Source organism: Chenopodium album, chromosome 11 (assembly GCF_948465745.1).
Source record: "Chenopodium album chromosome 11, dcCheAlbu1.1, whole genome shotgun sequence".
Taxonomy (NCBI): Eukaryota; Viridiplantae; Streptophyta; class Magnoliopsida; order Caryophyllales; family Amaranthaceae; genus Chenopodium; species Chenopodium album.
In genome coordinates this window covers 49,024,940-49,044,525 of record NC_137844.1, presented here as the reverse complement: position 1 = coordinate 49,044,525, position 19,586 = coordinate 49,024,940, and the positions used below count along the sequence as shown (strand labels likewise).

General features: G+C 32.7%; 2 protein-coding genes across 2 annotated transcripts; one reads left to right on the top strand and one right to left on the bottom strand.

The window, feature by feature from the left end:
* Positions 1–1,546: 1,546 nt before the first annotated feature.
* On the top strand, positions 1,547–5,944 carry LOC145566749 (uncharacterized). The gene is made up of 5 exons (XM_081626069.1): positions 1,547–2,016; positions 2,101–2,152; positions 2,389–2,585; positions 4,468–4,663; positions 5,174–5,944. The coding sequence occupies exons 1-5, from the start codon at positions 1,547–1,549 to the stop codon at positions 5,942–5,944; spliced, it is 1,686 nt and encodes a 561-aa protein (XP_081482195.1).
* Positions 5,945–12,527: 6,583 nt separating this feature from the next.
* On the bottom strand, positions 12,528–15,458 carry LOC145569028 (alcohol acyl transferase 1 allele GSd-like). Its single transcript, XM_081628402.1, has 3 exons — positions 14,920–15,458; positions 14,367–14,576; positions 12,528–13,392 (listed from the first exon to the last, which is right to left on the bottom strand). Exons 1-3 carry the CDS (start codon positions 15,349–15,351, stop codon positions 12,670–12,672), a joined length of 1,365 nt encoding a protein of 454 aa, XP_081484528.1. The 5' UTR covers positions 15,352–15,458; the 3' UTR covers positions 12,528–12,669.
* Positions 15,459–19,586: the final 4,128 nt, after the last annotated feature.

Sequence of the window (19,586 nt, the reverse complement as noted above, 5' to 3'; positions counted from 1 at the left end):
ATGCGAAATTACTTGGTAAAAAAATTGTTGTGAGAAATTACCTAGTAAAAGGTAAAATTAGATACTACTTTTAGCCAAATTTCCATCGTTAATCTAATTCTACGACATTAACCCATCTCAAAACACCCCCGAAACCATTGAAGGGTTGGTTTTTAAGGTGGTAAGGTTATATTCAGGGTGGTTGAAGGATATCCTGAGTTAGTGAGGATAAGTTTGTGCTTCAGGATGATGGTGGTTTTTGGGGTTAGAGGTGGTGCTTTAGGGGTTGGAGGGTGGTTTCGGCATGGTGTAGGCAATTTCAAGCAGCTTGTGTTGGTTTTCGGAATGAAAGCGGTAGTAAAGTAACTAAATTTCTTCAGAAAATGGGTTTAGCTTTGGTTCGAGCTTGCATTGATTCTTTAATATAATATTTATGTTGTATATTATTGTAGGATGTACAGCAACTTCCTCTAGAAGCTTCGACATTCTGTTATGAAGTGTAACAGAATTGGACACCTCAGCAATATTGTTACATTATTTATATTTTATATTTATAACTTTTCCAAGTCAGCAAGTTAGTTAGAAGGTAGGCTATAAATATTATTTACAAGATGTACATTCATTGATACATTTTGAGAAATAAATTCCCAAATTAATTCTGCATTTTCTCTTTCTCACTTTCTGATTCAAGTTTAAGTGAATCAGTTTCACATGGTATCAGAGCTTTGATCGATTCATTGGATTGATTTTCTGCTTGATTTCTACTTGTTTTTCGTTACATTTTTGCTTCTTCTTTCAGTAATTTACTGAAGATTTTCTTGATTCAGCTCAATTTTCTTGAAATTGAGGTGAATTTTGCATTCGATCGAACTTGGTTCATTGATTTCTTCAATCGTTCTTTGATTGTTTTAGCGTCATTTCCATTGTAATGGCGACTCAAGATTCTCTGAATCAGCAATCGATTTCTGCTGGTTATACTGATAAGTATTTCCTTGGTACTGGTGGTCAACCTGATCAACACCTTGGAGCTCACAAGTTTAATGGCGATAATTTTCTTACCTGGAATCGCTCGATCGTACTTGCTCTTGGAGCGAAGAACAAACTCTGTTTCATTGATGGAACATGTAGAAGACCTGTTGCGAATTCTACGGATCTGCAGAAATGGATTCGGAACGACTATATGGTTCAATTCGGCCTGGTTGTTGAACTCTATGGAGAAGATAATTTATGAAGGTTTCATTCTTCAACAATCAGCTCATCAATTGCATGAAGAAATTGTTGAGAGGTATGGACAGTCTAATGCACCTTAATTGTTTGATTTGCATAAGAAGTTGATCTCAATTGAACAAGATTCTGATTCAATTGTTCACTATTACTCTAAATTGAAGAGAGTTTAGGATGAGATACAACTATTGGAAGGTTTTCCAAATTGTGATTGTGGAGCATTAGCTCGTTATACTTGTGGAATCTTGAGGAAGATTTTTGCTACTGATCAAAAGCAGAAGTTGATTAAGCTTTAGCTGGACTAAATAGAGATTATGATTCCGCTAAGAATAATATCATCAGTATGGATCCTTTGCCTACTGTGAATCGAGCATATTATAGGCTATTACAGATTGAGAGGCAACATAAGCTAAATGAGAAGGTTAATGTTTCTTCTCAAATTAGTGCATTTGCTACTTTCAAGAACAATCAGTTCTCTCAGAATTCTCAAAGCTCTCAATCTGGTACTCGAGATGTGAAACGTTTCAAGTTTGATAGAATTGATAAATCTGACAGAAAATGTGATCATTGCAAGAAGTTTGGACATATTATGGTTGCTTGTTTTAATCTTCATGGTTTTCCTACTTGGTATGTTGCTATGAGAAATAAACAGTCTGGTGGCACTGGTAATGTGTCCAAGTTTGCAACAAATGCTTCTGAGTTTCCAGTTCATGATACTCCTCTGGATTTTGATGATGGAATGGTTTTTGTTAAGGATACTCCTGTTGATACTGCTCTTGTAAGTGCTGTCTATAAGGAGATGATGAAGGGAAAGCAACATTAGGCAGCAGATTTTAGTAGTGTTTCAGTCAACTTTGCAGGTATAACTACTGCTTCTAATGTTGATTCTGATTTAAGATGCTTTCTAGAATCAGATTGGATTGTTAACACTGGTGCTATAGATCATATGGTATGTAATAAGAACATGTTAACTACCTGCAGTTTGCTGCCTAAACCAGTTACTGTTTACCAGATGGTCATATAAAACATGTAACTCATATTGGCACTGTTCTTTTAATACCTGAAATCACACTAAAAAATGTTCTTCTTATACCTGACTTTAAACACAATCTTTTATCAGTAGGAAGACTGTTAGAACAAAATAATTTGATTTCCAATTTTAAGCATGATTCATATGTTTTTCAGGTCTCAATCACTAAGAAAATTAGAGTTGTTGGCATCAAACAAGCTGGGCTTTACAAGTTCAGTTCTTCTTCTATTTCTAGCTTAAATAAACCTTTGAATATGAATCTTTCTTCTGTTTCTTGTCAAGCTAGTTCTTCTAGACCTAAGCTTAGTTTATTTCATGCTAGGCTTGGACATATCTGTAGGGAATATTTCAAGCATCCGACACTTGAGCCCCATTGTGATCATACACTTAAGCATGGTGGCGTCCAAAGGGAAGGAAGCTAGAGTAAAAGAGTCGCCAACAAGTTTTAGGAACTTGTAAACCGTTCACAGGGTGAAGGTTACACCCTTTAACGATCCAGGAGATCGTTAACTCCAATAGGTCTGGAACCATGACTGGAAGTTCGGGGATGAAGGTACAAATCCAACCTAAAAGAGATTGAACCTGCCCTAAATAGGCCTCTACTTTATTTTTCTCGTATTCATGTGCGCTTTCTGACTAACATACAATCAATAGGTTAACCCTAAACCTGTTTATTTATGTTGGTTGAATATTAATGCATAAACAAACCTATTATTGGCGATCACTTGAATTATAATCATATTAGCCTTAAACAAGATTATTAATTATCTTATTAAGCGTGATTACAAGTACAAATTCCCTTTAAACCTGCAAGAGAGGGCGTGATCAAGCAATAACAATAATAAATATCAAGCAACATAACAACAATTATCATCATAATAATCTCAATCTCAAAGCAATAATAATAGCAAGATCCTAGGCATGATACTAACAAGATTAATAACAAACCCTAGCATGTCACTAAACATTAAAGATCAGATCTTTATCCCTAACATGACACTAACATGATATTAGAAAGAAATAGGAAGCATCATAAACATATATGATATTAGAAATATTAGTTAACACTAAACATGATACTAGGAAGCAATATAAGATCCTAACATGATATTAGGGATTAACAAAATAATCTAAACATGATTTCTATATCAATAAAGCCATTAAAGTACTTACTTCGATGCCTCGTATCTCTTTCTTTCACGTCTAGGGCGAAGGCAACTTCGAACTTGGCTAGGTGTGTCTAGAACTTGTGAATGTGGAATTTTGTAAAAGGGAAGGTTTAGAAAAAGAATAGAGAGAAAGCTTCTAGATTTCAGAGAGAATAGAATTAGATGGTTGTGAATAATGATGATTATTGATTGTTGATGAATGAAAACGGAGGAGATACGACCTTATTTATTGGAAAAATAGGACGAAATCAAATCAAGTCCTATTCGGAATAAAACTAGCATCTGTCGCCAGGCGACAGACTTTGTCGTTTGGCACTAATTAAAAGATAAAACGCACTTTTGTACGGAATCCTCTTCTTAATATGATTAAGCAGCAAATTCCGCGTTAAGCAGATTAAAATCATATTTGTGCCAAATCACATATTTTATTCAAAATAAAACTCTTTAAAATATAATTATCAATCCTAATCTCATTAGAATTAAAAGGAACCTTCTAAATATTCTAGAAGATTAAAATCAATCCTAATAACCTTAGGAATAATAATTAATAGGCCCTCCTCTAGATCATTAGGCCGCATATAAAAATCATTTCGAGCCCAATTTAATATAATCCATAACTTCCTAATTATTCATCGGAATTGGGCTTATAATATATCATTGGAAAGCTCTTTTCGAACCCAATCCAACTACACTATTATTGGACCCTTACCATGGACCAAACCAAATTGGACTGACTATTTTTCATAAATAGAGTAAGAAAAGAAATATTTTAATAAAAACATCCTCATCACTAGACCTTTCACACTCTCACCTCGTTCGATAATCAAATGACGTGAAAGGTATTCATCACTAGGTTTGGTTTTGGGGAGACACATTTGGGTGTCTACAATATCTCTGTACAGAACTTGTCCAAATTGACAGTTCCTTTTGAATCAAATAAAAATAGTGATTTTGGTTGTGAGTCATGTATTTTTGCATAAGCTCATGAACATCCCTTTCCTATTTCTACTTCTCATGCTTCTTGTTTTTTGAGTTAATACATGTTGACCTTTGGGGACCATATAGACATCCTACTTTAACTAGTGCTCATTACTTTCTTACTATTCTTGATGATTTTTCAAGAGTAACTTGGACTCATTTGGTCCATAATAAGACTCAAGTTCCTGCTATTATCAAGGGTTTTCTGGCCTATGTAGCAAATCAGTTTTCTTCTTATGTCAAGATTATTAGGAGTGATAATGGGACTGAGATTATCCAAGATGTTTGTTCTGTTCTGTTCTGTTTTCTGATAAAGGGATAATTCATCAAAAAGTCTGCCGGGGTAACTCAGCAAAATGGTAGGGTGGAATGAAAGCACAAACATCTTCTTGAAACTGCTAGGGCTGTGAGATTTCATGCTGGTTTGCCAACCAGGTTTTGGGGTGATTGCTTACTTGCTGCAACCTACTCCCTCCGTCTTAGTTTACTTACAACATTTTGACTGGACACGCTTGCCGATGCACATGTTTGACCGTTGATATCTTTTATTATATATTTAAATAAGTTATAAAAAGTTTATATTAAGAAACTATACATTAAAATAGGCCCAACAACATCTTACATGATTACATTGACTTTCATATAATAGCTAAAAAAGATGGTCAAAGTGAGATGTGTGAATAGTGTAAAAAGTTAAACTGTTGTGAGTAATTTGGGACGGAGGGAGTATTTGATTAATCTCATGCCTAGTTCAGTGCTAAATTGGAAAACATCTTATGAATGCTTGATGAAGAAATTGCCTATTTATGATCATTTGAGGGTTATTGGCTGTTTGTGTTATGCTGCTCATAAAACTTCTGACAAGTTTGCTAGCAGGGCTAAGAAGTGTATTTTCTTAGGGTATCCTTATGGTCAAAACGGTTACAAACTGTATGATTTGGAAAGTAAGAAAGTTGTTTTGAACAGGGATTTCACTTTCTTTGAAGATACTTTTCCTTTCAAAGCTGATAGTTCTAGTATCGGGGAATCTGCTAACTCTTCTTCTCAACATGGTTCTATGGTTAATCTTGTATTTTATCCAATTGATATTCCTGTTTTTCCTAAAGTCCAAGGGTCTTCTGAGTCTCTTGCTTCTTCTTCTTTTGACTCTATCTCAAATGCACAACATACAGTGCAAGATACTATTGTTTCTTCTGATTCTGTTCCTGTCACTGAAGTTCCTGCTCCAGTTGGTTATGATATCAGGTCTAATCCACCTGTTTTGAGAAGGTCATCTAGACCAATTAAACCTTCTTTTAAGTTGGAAGGATTTATTGTTTCTCCTGCTGGTCTTCCTGGTCAAGCAAGCTCTTCTAGTTCCTTTAGTTTCAATGCTTATGCTTGCCCTGTTCTGTCTTCTTTACACAAAGATCAGCTTCCTAGTTTGGCTAATTTGCTGTCAAATGTTGAACCTGCATCCTATAATCAAGCTAAGCAAGATCCTAAATGGTTTGAGGCCATGAATAAGGAGCTTGATGTTTTGGAGAAAAATGGTACTTGGGATATTGTTGATTATCCAAAATGAGTTAAACCTATTAGATGTACATGGGTTTATAAAACCAAATTTAACCCTGATGGTACAGTTGAAAGATGCAAAGGAAGACTTGTTGCAAGAGGTGATAGACAGATTAAAGGGGAAAGATTATAGGCATACTTTCAGTCCAATTGCAAAGTTTACAACTGTCAGACTTGTCATTGCTCTTGTAGCAGCTTGTGAAATGGAGTTGCATCAATTGGATATTAATAATGCATTCTTGCATGGATATGTTGATGAAGAGCTATACATGCATCCTCCTCCTGGTTACACTAAAGCCAAACATGGACATGTTTGCAAGTTAAAGAGATCCTTATATGGACTATTCTATGGGTTTAAACAATGGAATCTGGAACTTAGCAGATTTTTGAAGTCACTTGGTTTCATACAATCCAAGTATGACTATTCTATGTTCACTTCTTCTTTTGGAATTGATTTTACAATTGTGGTCACATATGTGGATGATCGACTTATTGCTGGTACAAATCTTTCTTTGATACATCAATCTACTTATTGCTTGTACAAATCTTTCTTTGATACAATATTTCTATGATGGATTGTAGGCCTGCTAAGTTTCCTTTGCCTAGAGGATTGAAGCTTAACAAGTTTGATGGTGAAAGAATAGCTGATCCTGAAGTCTACAGAAGAATAATTAGCAAACTGTTATATCTCAATATGACAAGGCCTGACATCTCATATGTTGTACAACATTTAAGTCAGTTCCTTGCTGATCCTAGAATTCCTCACTTTCAAGTTGCACATCATGTATTGAGGTATTTGAAAGGCTCTCTGCATCATGGTTTGTTTTACTCAGCAAATTCTTCATTGAAGGTTTAAGCTTACTGTGATGAAGACTGTGGCTCTTGTGATTTCTCTGCTAGCTTAGATCTCTGACTGGTTATTGTGTGTTTATGGGATCATCCTTGATTTCTTGGAAGACTAAGAAACAAAAGGTGGTTTCCAAGAGTTCTACTGAAGCAGAATATTGTAGTATGAGTCATACTACAAGTGAGCTTAATTGGATCAATAACTTGCTTTCTGACTTGCAAGTATCTCCTCCTTTGCCAATTACCTTGTTTTGTGACAACATTTCTGCACAACATATTGCAGAAAATCCTTATATGCATGAACGGACTAAACATCTTAAAATAGTGCATTATGTCAGGAAGAATCTGGTTTCATCAAGATTCAGCATGTCAGCTCTGCAGAACAATTAGCTGATATAATGACAAAACCCCTTGGTGCTGAACAACACATGACTTTGGTGCTCAAGCTAGGAATTGAATTGTAGTTCCTGAATCCTCTGTTGCCACAATGTAGAATGTACAACAGCTTCCTCTAGAAGCTTCAACATTCTGTTATGAAGTGTAACAGAATTGGACACCTCAACAATATTGTTACATTATTTGTATTTTATATTTATAGTTTTTCCTAGTCAGCAAGTTAGTTAGAAGGTAGGCTATAAATACTATTTAGTATTTACAAGCTGTACATTCATTTTGATACATTCTGAGAAATAAATTCCCAAATTAATTCTGCATTTTCTCTCTCTCATTTTCTGATTCAAGTTTAAGTGAATCAGTTTCACAATTATATTGCTAGATTCAATAAATTAATTAAGCTAATGTCCAATCAGATCAACTTTAATTGTATTAGAATGCATGCGACCAAATCAAATAATTAAGATCATGTTTAGCTTAAGTTATGTGAAGGTAGTAAGGTATTATTTTGTGTGTTACTGGTAAGCTTATAGCTTAATTAATAAATGGAAGATGTTAAAGACGCATACATAAAGTAATGATGATGATGTAAATAAAAGTATGATAAAAATAAGGATGATCAAGATAGCCCCAGGACATCCATCGTTTTCGTCTTCTATAACCTTCCAGCATTAACTAACTGGCCTAACCATAGCTCCGTAAATAGAACAAGCTTCTTTCTTTCCCACGTAAGTTGAGAGTTTTTAGCACACAAGCTAAAGGGGGAACAGAACGGCGCGGACCAAAGTCCTGCTCCTGCAGTCCTCCTGCATGCAACTCTGCTGTCTGTAGTTAAGTTAAGAACACACTATATTTCGAAACATTTCATTGCTAATGCATTTTTCAAATCCATTCATAAAGTAGTGAAGTATTTTTTATATTTATTTTTGGCAAATTAAAATAATTGTTAGGATATTTTGTCTAGAATCACCCTAAAGATAGGGTCATTTGTGAACAATTATCCGTTTTTTTTTTCTTTTTTTTTTTTTAATTTGTTAAGAACTACCCACAAGTTAAGAAAAGTTTGGATAACACTACCCATTAACGTTTTTCGTCAAAAAAACGTTAATGGGGCCCACCTTTTCACTTTTCCCACTTAATTAATCCCCTAATTACCTTCTCTTTCCTCCCTAATTAACTTCTCCTAAACCTTAGAAATTAAAACCCCCAAATTTAGACAACCTATTAATTACAATGGTCAATTAGACATCCTATCAATTGCAATGGCCAATTAGTAATTAAAATGCAATTGAATTCAATCTCAAAGTCAAAATAACCGAAACCTAGAACTCAATTGAAGCCCTAAACACTAGAAATCAAAACTCCCAAATTTATTTGAACCCATAAATCCTAATCCGAATCACTAATTTACACTCTAATTATGTTCATTACGTTCAATTAAAACTTGTAAACAAATACAATAAACCATGAATTAAAAGGAAAGTGTGAAACATTACTTGAATAATTGAGAATTTGTGTTCAATTGATTGAGTACGTATGTACTATTGGATTTTTGAGTGAGAATGGAGGGGAAGTTAATTAGGGGGGAGAGAGAAGGTAAATTAGGGGGGTTAATTAAGTGGAAAAAGTGAATAAGTGGGCCCAATAACGTCTTAATTGGACGGAAAACGTTAATGGGTAGTGCTATCCAAACGTTTCATAATTTTTGGGTAGTTCTAAACAAATAAAAAAATGGGTAGTTGTTCACAAATGACCATATCTTTAGGATAGTTATAGACAAAATTTCCTAATTGTTATGGATGAAAATTAAAGTACAATCGAGAATGCTTTTTAATCATTTTCTCATTAAGAGGAGCTCCGAATAAAAAATCTATATAATAATTCTTCTGTCATTTTGTTAGGAGAAAATTTTAATGACAACTCTTTAAATAAAAGAAATCATTCCTATAGCTTATATCTTTAATTTCTTTGACATAACATATGTCAAGATTATCTTAATTAAAAATTGGATAAATTGCGTGCGTAGGCGTAGGTTCGCTTTAGTTAAAAAAAAAAAGTGAGAATGAAATCTTAATTGGGGTCATTTTGCATTAAAAAAAGAGGATCACCATTTTAATGTAGCAAAAATTAAATGCTACTACTGAGAATTTTACAATTATCATATATAACTAAAATATAAAGCTAAACTTTTAGTCAGAGCACGAGAAGGCGACATTTGGTGTTTCATGTTTTCGTCCAGTGTCGCGCCACGTTGGTGATGTATAAAATAAAAAAAAAAATTATTTTAACACGTATGATGGTAGATAATTGAATCCGATAGATTTGTTTAGGATAAAAAAAAATTATTTTTGAGTTTTATTTATTATAGGACTTCTAATATTTCATATGTATAAAATAAATTATAACTTTTACAAAATATCTTACTATTGTGTTATTTACCTCATAAATAGAATTTAATAAAACTAAGGCCCTGTTCTCATCAGCTTATTTTTATTTCAGTTCAGTTGAGCTCTAATAAGTTCAGTTCAATTTAAATCAGCTCCTAATTTCCTTCTCTCATAAAATATTCAGATCAATTCAGTTCAGTTCAGCTCTAATAAGTTTAGTTTAATTCAGTAAATGAGAACAAGCCTTAATATTTTAGCCAAAACACGAGATAACAACACTTGACATTTAAATCTTTCGCCAAGTGTAGCGTCGCGCAGTCGATATAAAGATTATTTTGACAGGACTTCTAAGGTTCTATATGTATGATTGTAGATAATTGAATCTAGTAGATTTGTATAGAATAAAAAATTTATTTTAGAGTTAAACTTTTTAAGGTTCTTATAAAATTAATTACAACTATTACATATAAAAAAATATCTAAAAATTAAATAAACAATTCAGGCATCGTACGGGGCCAAAACTAGTAAATCATAAGATGTAACTTAAGCAAATTATACATGTACATTGTATCCGAAGTTAATAGTAGTAAAAAGTTTAGAAAGTATATTTGATGAACATTGTGATAATGTGAAGATTGTGAACATCATAAAATGATAATATGGTAAAAGCGTTGGGCCATGAATGTAAAGTTACAAAATGGGCCAACAACACATGAATGGTCTAATGAGCCAGGAATGTCCAATACCATTTGCAGCAAGCCAGCAACAGCCTTTTAATAATGAAAGCGGGACCTTTTGTGTACTCTTTGTTTTCGTTTATTTTTGCCTTAGTAAAGTCCCCGACAAAGTTTTTGGTTTAGTCTATAGGGAAAATAATCTTTTGCAATTGGGTGAATTATGCTTTTTTTTTTTTCGATATAATCTTGGTAGAAATTGTTTGAAGATACTAATATCAGTCCATTTTGTATACGGCTGGTCACAACGTGTGGTCTCTTATAAAAGAACAAAGTAACCTCTATAATACCGAGTAACCTTTTTAATACCGACGAATAACCCTTTTAATATCGACCGAATAACCCTTGTAATAATGACCAAGTAACCCATTTAACGTGGGCATGGGTAACCATGTAACACTGACCAAATAACCCCTATAACACTAATGAAGTAACCCCCTTGTGTTACCAGTCACATATAAGACTTTGTATACCAAAATTCACTAATTACTATTCCATTTTTAAATAAAATTCTTCCAAATTGTCCATGTCATCATTTTTTTTTGTCAATCAATATATTTAATTGGTTCCACATAACCACTAATTGAGGCCTTGTTTGACATCGTTTTTTATTTTCGATTTTTAGTCTTTTTTTTAAAACAAAAAACCAAAAACAGAAACAAGAAAAAGATGTTTCCACTTTTCTGTTGTCAATTTTCAAAATTATCAATACCTTAATAAATTTGACTAATTTTTGATTCATTTTATGACATATATATATGATTTTGAAAAATAAAAAAAATCAAAAAAAAAAAAACCGCAACGATGTCAAACGAACCCAACTAGCGGTTTCACAAAAAATAATAATGTTTTGACATCAGATCAATTAGGGAATTATTTTCGCTAAACTCATTGTTGGATTAAAGAGAGTAAAAACCATACTTTTTGGTAGTTGATCAGTTTACTTCACGATGAGGTCATGGCCTACAACAATCGCCCACAAGTGGGTTGTGGAGTAGACTTTTTATGTCTATTTTATAAGAAAAATCAGCCTACTCCACAAGTAGGTTGTGGCCAACAACGATTGCCCACAAGTGGGTTGTGGAGTAGTCTTTTTATGTCTATTTTATAAGAAAAATCAGCCTACTCCACAAGTAGGTTGTGGCCAACAACGATTGCCCACAAGTGGGTTATGGAGTAGACTTTTTCATGTCTACTTACATTCACCTTTTGGTATTCTTCCTTCATCTCTTGGATTCTCTTGTAACCTCCCATTGAAGTGGATGTTTATGGTGATTTAATCACCTTTTGATGTCTAGATTCATCCTCTAGCTTGAAACTCCATTCTTATATATCTGGCTTGGTTATCTTCTTCTTGGAGATACATCATACACAAAAAACTAGCTAAACACATTTGTTCTTTGGGCATAAGTTTATATGACTCCACCTCTCATCCAAAAGTGCCTTTGAGTGAGAGTGGTGTGTAACCTTAGGGAACATATCGACGATACAATGTACACCTCAGTTGCGCCGGAATTCGTTTTCAAAGGCAGTATTCAAAGGCAGTGACGAAGTCATGCCACACCATCTTCTTTTTGATCAAACTATTACATTTTTCATTCTATTATTCGTAGCCTTTGAAACACTTATTTTACAACACTCATAACATACTAGATGTATAACAATGGCAAATAAATCAAAACTACCACATTATTTTATTTATTTATTGCGACGTGTCTCATATTATGTTTGCCAATCCATAGCTTCACTTTCTTATATCTCTATTATAAGTATATATATATATATATATTGTTTTTTTTTTCTCTTTTGATAGGTAATAAGGAGAACCCTATTGAGCCAAAACTATCTTTTACAAGTCAACCTGCTCAGAATAACGTTCTAGTGCATTGACACATTCCATTTACTACGTAAATATGTAGTAGGGGCATACAATAACAACTCTCTCAATAGTAAGAAGTAATAAACATCATTAAAAATTGGAATCATGTCCCAATACTTCATATCTTACTTAACATTATTAATAAAACATGCTTAATCTTCTAATAAGTAAGTATCATACCACTAACTCAATGCTAACATAGTATGTAAATAATGTTATACTCGATTTTAGGAATCACTATTCATCAATTTGGAAATCTCTATTAATCCTACATTCTTGCACATTTAATTAAGCAATGAAAGAGTACCAAACCCGGAAGCTTTAAAAATCGACCTTAATCTTCAAAATCATCAACCATTTTAATTCACACGTAATTAAGCGATTTAACTATTACCTCCGTTAAATGTATGTGCAACTTTGGGTATTATTTGTGAGATATAAAATATTTTAAAGTTGTACATAACATTTAACGAAAGTTGTACATGCATTTAGCAATCTAAAGCCTAGCAATCTCATAACTTGCTTGTATAATACGTGAGCTTTCACGTTGATCACCAACGATTTTTCGCAACTCTTCCTTTAACCTACTCATAGCTTGTAAAGGCAAAAGCATAAGCACAACCCTAACCATTTCTCCTCTATCATTCTCAAACCGTGTAAACATACTTTGCACAAAATGTGGCCTAGGAACTCCGGCATACAACGGAGTTCCCCACCCAAAATCAACCTTTTCGAGTCCTACGTACACATGATTTGTGGTCATCCAATGCAAATACTCCGTATAATCCGGCCTTCCATTACTAACCGTATAATCTAACATAGATCTCACGTATTCCTCATTCGCCTTTTCTTTTGATTCCTTTACTAATTGTAAGGCATAAGTCCATGAATTTTCGCGTAACAAATCCTTAGCTTTTGTGGCTACTGCAGGGCAAACAACTGCATTACCATAGTAACCGGTTGGTAAAGACGTGAATTGTTTTCCTCGTATACTTATGTACATCGAAAACTTAACGATTTCCTCAGGTTCGGGTTGAAGGGCAATCGTACGACATCTCCACATGAATGCACATAGTAGCTCAAACGTCGAGCTAGAGTGTTGTACGTTGGTAGGAAAAAGGTTGCGGATTGCTCGTATTTGTTTCGGACCAAAGTGGAAGCATCCTCGGACCATGTTGCCTCCATCCTTAAATTGTTGTTCATGATTTATTTCTCCTGCCTACTTGAAAAAAATATATAATAATTAAAATCAATTATCGGTATTGTTCACAAATTTTGAAGTACAAGGTTGTATTGTTGATAACAAATTAAAGTGATAACTTATAAGGTAGTTGTTGGCTAAATTTCCAAATAATAAAGGTGATGTGAGGAAATAAAAAATATTTCTTTTAGAAAATTATTTTTCATTGCTCTCATGATGATTGAACATAATAAAACTTTGTCAAGACAAGGGTATGTAAGAGGATTTATAAATGAAGAATTTTTTCAAGATAAATATATAATTTGTCATTGATGTTTAATTAATATTTTGTTATTTTTATTAATATTTGTAAACATTTGTTCTTACAAAATTCCTTCTTAAAGTCACCCTAACATGTTCCAATTTATTAGATGAGAAATTACTAATAATGAAAAAAGTTACCCTCGTTCTATTTGAATTGCCCAACAAATCCAAAAAATTACTTATAAAATGGGTCAAAGAGGACAAGTAAATATAGAAAAAAGGAGTAAAAGAATTAGGTTAAAGGTTAATAATCCATTAGTTATTAATACTAAATTATTATTCCCTACATTTTATTTTCAGCCATCGCTTTACTCTATCAACATTCATGATGTAAAAAGTTAAATGGTCCAAGCCGTCCTACCAAAGACTTTTGTGCAAACAACTAACCTGATAAGAGACTCACTGTATATCCTTACGTTAATTGAGTATATTATGAAACTAAAAATATTACAAGTAATAAAAAATCGGAAAAATATACGAGAGTGCGTGATTCAACAATAGCATAATAAATGCGCTATGTGCCTTACTAATTTATTTTTAAAATTGCATTTTATTATATATATTTTTAATGTCGTTACATTACACTGAGTACTATACTTATCTTGTTTATTTCACGATAGATGAAGTAAACTAGTAAAGTAGCTATCATAGTACGAATTGTGAAGAAATTCTTTCAAAATTTGATTTACCTCTTCATATTCAAGATGAGCGCAAGTCACTCGCGGGGGGTTTTTAGCGGTCAGAAGCTCCCTTTTCCAAAGAGGCATAACTGAAGGTTTTGGTAAACCTCTTGATAATTCAGCCATTGCTTGCAATAGTTGCGCAAATCCTGGTGTATCACACACTGTATGGTTGAATCTTACTCCCAATATAAAACCACCGCAAATTAAATGAGTCACCTGCATTAATATAACTTTTGTTTGAATTAAAGTAAAAAAAAAATGAGAAAATACAAGTTTATAACCTTATGATTGTCAAAAAATCAACTTTTTTTTTAAAAAATAAATTATGTGTCATACAATTGCTAATATAATTACGAAAAGACCATGCTAACTGGACATTTTGGTTATTTATTTACAGTTTTACCACTTGATAAACGAATTTTTGTTTAATTTATTAGGATGAAGCTGGGGCTCCCTTAAAAGTGTGTGCTAACTAAATATGAAATGAGGTAATCTTTTTGGAATAGACGATCCACATGAAAAAGGAGTTGATTTTTAAGGAGTGAGTACAAGAACATACCTGAAATAGCAACAAGGGGCAACCTATGATCCCCTTGGAGCCAGGGACATCATAAAGGAAGTCCTCCAACAAAGGACATGGAGGTAGAATTCGAGTTCGAATCTCCTCCAAACGAACATTGGCGTCTGCTTCAATAAACAACACACCTTCGTCGTTACAATCAACCATCAACTTCCTATTTGGCCCTTCCCTTAGCCTACCGGCGAAAGGGTAGTAGTACACTAGGACTTTTGCAAGAGCCTCCTTGATCACTTTCGCTGGATCTTTCCCAGCTTTTGATCGGTTCGCTTTGAAAGCCATGATCACTTGAGGTCGAACTCGAAGGCCTTGTTGATCATCTATGTCTGATAGCTCTTTTAGTTCTCTTCTTGAGGGTTTTTCTGGCACCACTACCACTGCTTCTTGCCTTGTTACTTTCATGATCTTCTCCATATGTAATAAAGCTTTAATTTAGGGTTTTACTCCTAAATTTAGGGTACTTGTTTACAAAAATCTAGGAATTGTATTCTAGAGTCTTCTTATCTTGGGGATTTTGGGAATAGAGAACCAGGCTTGAAATGTGTAAGAGCCTAGCTAAGAAGGCACGTATTTAAATACAAAGAAATACCTATCCCCACACACCCACAAAATCTATCCGTTTTCAAATAAAAATACTTCGTATCATTTTACCTGAACCGTACATTTGTCCCTAAATAAAAGTTTTATTTTATCAATATTTATTTCTTTTTAACATTAATCAACTAAATCTTACTCCATCCGTTTCATAATGTTAGTCTTATATGGAATCAATCACATAAAATAAGAAAAGAAATATATTTGGAATCTAACATTAAAGTACAACATAATTCATAATTAGTTTACCTTATTTAACTTTTTAAATTTTTTATTAGGAAAGCAAAACTCATAATTGCATATTAAGGTAAAGATTTCCTTACTTAGAGTTATGTCATCAATCCACAACTTATTAATTCAAAAAAAAAATCAAGTTATAAATTAAATATATTCAATATGGGTATATCTTTTTGAAACGCCCAAAATAGTATATGAGACTAACATTATGAAACGGAGGGAGTAATATAAAGTATCTTTTTTAAAATTTTTAATTATTTTTTATTTACTGTTAAAAAATCAAATAACACATGTATTCACCTTATCATTTTTTTTAATTCACCTTCCTAAAAATGTGTGACAATGACTATTATTTGGAATTGAAGGGAAAAATTGATACTCGTACAATGTATTGCATAAAAATAGCAATCAAAACATAAGTTGGATGGTCATGATGTAAGGACCATAAAAAGAAACTTTTAACTAAAATAGTAAGGGACTATCTCTAAATTAAAATTGCTAACCAGACCAGCCAAAACAATTATTGTCCTGGATGTAGATATTTATTGACTAATCAACTCAACAAACAATAATAACCAAAGAATCATATAAAGCAATGTATAATAGAAGAGATTACTAGTTACTACGGACTATTATATAAACAAGAAACACAAATTAAGGATTTAACATGGAAAAACTCACTCTTTTGTATGATAAGATTAAAAAATCCTAAAACCTACATTATAGGAATATAAGGGACTTTTAGTACATTTTTGTTTTAATTGTTTTACTTCATTGTCAATTTAAAGTATTTTTTGTTTTTGTTTTAATTGTTTAATATATATCATACTTGTATAATATAGGCCGTATAATTAGCTTAAATTAAATTTAAAAAAAAGGCAAACTTGTAATAAATATGTTAATTTTACAATAAAAATCATAAGGTTTTAATTATTTTTGGTTTTCTCTGTCAAATTTGGTTTTCAGTATCAAATGAACCCTCAGATACTCAACAATGACTACAAAGTTTCCCTTGCTAAGATTTTCCTTAAATTATTCTCTCGTTACTCACCATTAGGGTGAGCTTAGGGACGCAATTATACATGTAGGACAGAGATCAAAAAATATATAGCATGCGCAATAACACATGTTTCCTAATGAAAGAAGCATTACTCGGTTATGTAATTGTCTATGCCCTCTGCCTCTTATTTTTTTGCCCCATTAAGATAAAGGCCTTGTTTGGCAATTGGCTGCTGGCTAGTTTGATTGGCTGGTTTGACTGGCTGTTTGTATTGGCTTTTTTATTGGCTGTTTGACTTTTTATTAGTCTAAAAACATATTTGGTAAAATTGGCTGTTGGATGTTATTAGTAACTTAGGTTGCTAAAAGTCAAAAGCTACTCCAAGTAGCTTTTTCATTAAAAAGCCATTTACCAAACAAAAATTTTGGATGTTTGACCAAATGAAAAAGCCAAAAGCCAATAAAAAAGCTAATGAAAAGCCATTTACCAAACAAGCCCAAAGAATTTACTTTTTAAATTTTTGGTTAAAGAGTTGATGCAAGAGAAGAGTTGTGCGATTAATTCTTGTAGTGGTTGTACGAGTAAAGATGCGTGTGTTTTTACTACCAAAAATAGTATGAAGTGAACTTAAAAGGACAGATTTAATTGGAAAATAAGCTGAGGCAAATTGAGGGACGGAGCGAGTAGTTTGCTAAAATGAACTCTTAGCATAATGGTACCCGTCCATTTATCTCAACCCACACGGTCATGTTATTTGCTCCTTCATTTCTACAAGTTTATATATTAATTTTAAACGATTGTTCTATTAAAACCACATGGCCTGGTTGTGCCCATTTCAAAAAGTACTTCAAGCGTAATAGGATTAATTTCAAACCGGTGTACAAAATTAATAATATCTCATTTTACAATTTTAAACCTTAAGAATTAGGGTATGACTAAGGAAGGTTAAAGTTTAAATAAATCTGAAATTTAGATCATAAAAATTAAAATATAATCAGATTGTGTGAACTAAACACAACTATATTTTAGTTTACATAGTAGTTGCAAGATTGCGTCAGTATACTTGCGTCAGCGGGGTCGCATGATGAGAGAAAGATATCGTCCACACAGTCCCTAGCTGAATCCCATTTAACAACGTTAAACGCTAACCTAGTATTATGTACGTACAATGCTATAATCACACAATCACATCATCACATGGATTAGTTGTGAACTTGTGACTCATTGTTACTTGTACTATTTTATTTTATGTTTTTGGCTCTATCAACTAGAACCAATGAATCAGGCAGTGTAGGTGTCGTTTGATTAACATAGCGAAAATTCCACAAACATCAAATTATTGGAATTAAATTCCATAATCAAATTTATGGAAATTTCTTGAAATTGTTTTGTTAGTAATGAGGGAAGTAAAATTCCATAAGAATTTCAACTTATCTAGAGAAGACTAGGTACGTAAATTCCTATATTTTGTAAGAATTGAAAATTCCTAGCTAGGAAGTTCTACTTTCCTATTTCACCAAACTTTATTCAATCAAACAACTTACTCATTTTGCAATTCCTAAGAACGCCCAATTCCCATGTTTCTTTTTTTATTTTATTTTATTTTTATTTATTTTTTTTTTTTTTACTGTAAACCAAACGACACCTTAGACTCTAAATCTTTTAGAAAATTTTTAACAATGCACCAAGCGTAGCATTTTCATACTACTAAATATAATAAAATCTTGACCGTTTATTACTACTTATTTGTAAATAAATGAGTTCAATGAACGATATGCTATTATAAAGAAAAACCTATATAAATTATTGTTATTAGAGGTCATTGATAGTGAATTCAAAGGGTAAATTATACAAAGTATATTTTTAGAACAATTTAACATGTAGAGATTATTTTCTTAATGTATTTTTCTTAGGACCAACCGACCAATGTCGTAGTCAATGGAACTTCAAGCAAACTCACAACCTAAAATTATATTGTTGTAAACATGTTTTAATGTTTTTACGCTATTAAAACATTTTGTCTTTAAATTATCATGGACCAACTCAACAACTAACATAGTTATCATCCTTGTGACACCCCACCCCCCCCCCCCCCCCCCCCCCCCCAAACCAACAATTCATATATTTGTCCAACCAAGTATATTCAAATTACATGTAAAATTGTATAAGTTCACTAGATGAGTTCCTTTCGTTTGAGTTCCTTTCGTTCAACGTCATCATAAATATGTTTAAAGATATAAAAACAAAAGAACACGCTCTTAATCAAACACAAATTCTCACTCCAACAAATGTTTTGATCCCAGGCAAAGAGTCCACAGGTAATTAAGTGACTATCATGCAAGTTTCTTATGTATTTAGATATATACTTCCTCCGTTTTTTAATAGTTGCAACACACATTTTTTCACGGTATTTAAGGTATGTGAGGTTCACATGAGGAGAGTGGTTATTAGGAGTGTAATTAAGTGGGTCATGTGCTTTAAATAAGAGAAATATTATAGTTTTTTTCCCAAAATAACTTCCATTTATGGTGTGTTGCAAGTATTTTAACATTTTCATTTTAGGGAAGTGTTGCAAGTATTAAAAAATTGAGGAAGTAGCAGATATACAAAAGGATGTTTGAGTTTTAAACTAGATTTTGGATCATTTAATATGTATCAATTAGATATTTTATTATTTTATTCAGTATGATGGAAAAAAAAATTGAGAGAAAAGCAACTCATTGATAGTCTAAAACTTAATTTATTTTTTTGGTAGGTATGATAAAGTGCCCTACAGAGCCAGATCATAACCTCTCACGAGCCAACCCTGCCTTAATTA